The sequence below is a fragment of the Formica exsecta genome, unplaced genomic scaffold, assembly GCF_003651465.1.
Source record: "Formica exsecta isolate Colony F162 unplaced genomic scaffold, ASM365146v1 scaffold218, whole genome shotgun sequence".
Taxonomy (NCBI): domain Eukaryota; kingdom Metazoa; phylum Arthropoda; class Insecta; order Hymenoptera; family Formicidae; genus Formica; species Formica exsecta.
In genome coordinates this window covers 1,378,613-1,381,949 of record NW_021849477.1, presented here as the reverse complement: position 1 = coordinate 1,381,949, position 3,337 = coordinate 1,378,613, and the positions used below count along the sequence as shown (strand labels likewise).

At 27.0% G+C, this 3,337-nt stretch overlaps 1 protein-coding gene across 2 annotated transcripts; it reads left to right on the top strand.

Moving 5' to 3' along the window:
* Positions 1-276: 276 nt before the first annotated feature.
* Positions 277-3,331, top strand: LOC115235274 (BRCA1-associated RING domain protein 1-like). Of its 2 annotated transcripts, none has more exons than XM_029806937.1 (8): positions 277-710; positions 1,044-1,229; positions 1,355-1,514; positions 1,687-1,767; positions 1,846-2,042; positions 2,134-2,352; positions 2,434-2,543; positions 2,619-3,331. In XM_029806937.1, exons 1-8 carry the CDS (start codon positions 640-642, stop codon positions 3,107-3,109), a joined length of 1,515 nt encoding a protein of 504 aa, XP_029662797.1. In that variant the 5' UTR covers positions 277-639; the 3' UTR covers positions 3,110-3,331. The 2 variants fall into 2 exon arrangements, with proteins under 2 accessions (XP_029662797.1, XP_029662798.1); XM_029806938.1 differs by lacking the exon at positions 277-710 and adding an exon at positions 776-926.
* The last annotated feature ends 6 nt before the right edge of the window (positions 3,332-3,337 follow it).

The following is a 3,337-nucleotide window of genomic DNA, read 5'->3' as shown; positions in this document are numbered from 1 at the left end:
CAATAAATTCATAAATAAAAAAATTAATTGAGTAATATATATATTCATTAAAAAAGTTATATAAATTAAAGGCATGATTTGATAATGTTTAAAATGCTTAATACTTTTCAAGAATAAAAAACAAGTAAAAGCAATTTATTGTAAATAACTTCTACATGTTATATTTAAAAATTAGGAAAAAAATTATTAAGAAAATTTATTTAAGAAAATTTATTTCATTTTACATGCGCATATAGATAAAAATACTTCAATTATAATTTATTATGTCTGTAGTATATACTAGAATGACAAAACATCGCGCGCAGCTAATAAAACATTAATAAATCCATAATATCCCTCCGCATTTTTGATCCACAATGTGTTTAGCACGGACATGCACCAATAGGTTGTTTTACCGTGGCATCATAAAGTAGATCTGGCCATGTAGTTCCGCTGGCTTTAAAATGGATCTAGTTAGCGCCACTGTACCAGCTAGAAAAACTGTCTCACGAAAAACGGCGGGCCTTTTCTTCTCTTTGATGATATATATTCAAATGGGTGGAAATCTAAAAAAAAATACATAAATAAAAAAAAGAATTGTTTATATGTATCTATAATAATATTATACAATTTGAAAAATTGGTAAAGCATTTCACAAAAATGGATATTTCGTGGACAAATACCGCTAAAGCGTTACAAGATTTTGCAAGTATCCTGGTTTGTGGAAAATGGTAATTACATTATAAATTTGTAATTACATTATAAATTTCTGTTTATTAAAGATTATTTTGATCAAATTACAATTAATTTAATAATCAGTAATTCTATCCACAAACAAAATATTGTAAGATATTGCTGACAAATTAATGATCGATTAAATCAGAGTTTGGGTAAAGTAACTCAAAGTGACAACAATATCAAATGGTATTCATGATTTTTTCACGAAAGTACGCTTTTTTATAAACTTTATTCAGCAAATATTGCTTCTACATATTTTATATATATATTTATTGATATCTCTATTTTAGACTTCTTATATTAATTATATATCAATCTTTTTCCAGTGGCTCTAAACCAATATCTCCTGTAAGACTCACAAATTGTGGACATTTCTTTTGTCATAATTGTATCAAGTCTGAGACAATATGTGTTAAATGTGATATACCTCTACAGCCGTGCGAAATTAATCCTGATTGCTTAGTATCAACTCTTATTCAGGGATGCGATACTATTGCACAAATTATTAAAAGGTTTGACTCGATTTTCTTTAAATACAAAGTTGTGAAAAGTTGCTACTATGAAATGATTATTATTGTATCATATCAATATGTATTTACTAATATTGTTAGTGTAATTAATAATATAAATATATTAGGAAAAATATATGGGACAATATTGTGGATGTATCTAATATATCATTAGACAATACAGTGTCTGAAATATTAAGTACACCAAGAAAACATTCTTATATTAGGAAGAATATAAATAAACCAAACTCAAAAGGAGAAACACAATTGCATATTACATGTTTAAAGGTATATATACCAAATACTGTTATAATCTCTTTCTTATTATTTTCAGTTTAATATTACGATTATTTTTTTATTTGAATTAAATTACTGTTATATATTACATATTGCCATATATTAAATATAAATTACAAATTATAACAAATTATTTATATTTATATTCATTTACTATCTATAGAGAAATGCTGAACAAGTTAAACATTTGTTAATAGCTGGTGCAAATCCTAACACAAAAGATAATGCAGGTTGGACACCATTGGTAAATTGATTTTTTTTATTATATTTTTATGCCATTTTCTTCAAGATTAAATTATTGTCTTTCTGTACAATATTTTAGCAAGAGATAGTCAATTATGGATATACTGAAATATGTAAATTACTACTAAGTTGTGGAGCATTGCCTAATATATCAGGTTATAATAACAAAACTCCACTGCATGAAGCTGCTGAATTTGATAGAATTGAAGAAGCTAAATTATTATTGGATCATCATGCTGATAAGAACTTACGTGATCAATATGGCAAAAAACCTATGTATGTATATATACATTATAGTATTATAAGATAGAGAGACTATTTAGAAAGTTTTATTTCTCTTACACAATCTCTTAATTTGACTACGCAGAGACTATTGTAAATCAGAGAAGATGCGACAACTTTTGATGAATGTACAGTCCTCGTCTGAAAAGATATTGGACAAAAGTATTAATCAAACACTAAATACATCATTATATGTAAGATGTGATAAATTTGTGATTTATGCCTCAAATTTAAAACATGAAAATCAGAAATTGCTTGGTCTCATAGCCACAAAACATAAGTTCAAGATTTTGACTACATATAGGTACAATTTTTCTTTCTTATAATTAGCAACAAAATATCAGAGCATGTGTAATCAAATCTATACTTCAATTTTATATTTCAGATCATCTGTTACACATGTCATAGTGGAAGTAAATGAACGGAACATTACAAAATTGACATTAGATATCTTATTTACAATTGTCCATGGCAGCTGGCTTCTTAATAGTGATTGTAAGATAAAACAATTATGTGTTTGTAATCATTATTTTTTAAATAACTTAATAAAGTTGTACAATTTATTTAAAGGGATTAGACTGGCAGAAGATATGGATGACATATCTAATATGGATTTTGAATTGTTTGAAGTTAATGGCGCACCAACTTCTGATATCCCAAAAAGAGCAAGACAAAACGCGGAAAATCAAAATCCACGCCTATTCAACAACTGTTCCTTTTATTTTGCTTTACAAACAGATACAACTTATCAGATTGGCGATGTAGAATTAAGAAAAGATGATTTGATACGACTTGTGAAAGCAGGAGACGGAACAGTTCTTACTAGAGAACCAAATCCAGAGGATCTGAAGGATATGATGCAAGTGATACCTTTTCACATTGCGAATAATTTGTCTCATCCTTTGTATAAATGTACACATTATATTATATATATGCCAGGCAAAGGCGAACCACGTATTAAATACAAAATGCCGCATATCAAGAGTTTGCCACTTATATGGCTGATTGAATGTATAGAGAAATTTACTTTGGTCAATCCAGCTCACTTGGGATTATCCTAAGTATTTAACAATGCATGCTATCATGCAATATTATTATAAAATATAATTATTCTAATTTCTCTTTCCAATAATTTCTTTCATTTTCATTTTATTGTTGGTAGCACGAAATAATTGTAGATATATCATCTTATCGTAAATGTCAAATTTAATTTAACGCATATGTCCAGACAATTTTGTAAAATCCTATCAGAAATTTGTAAAATATATTTAATAATATTAAAACATTAT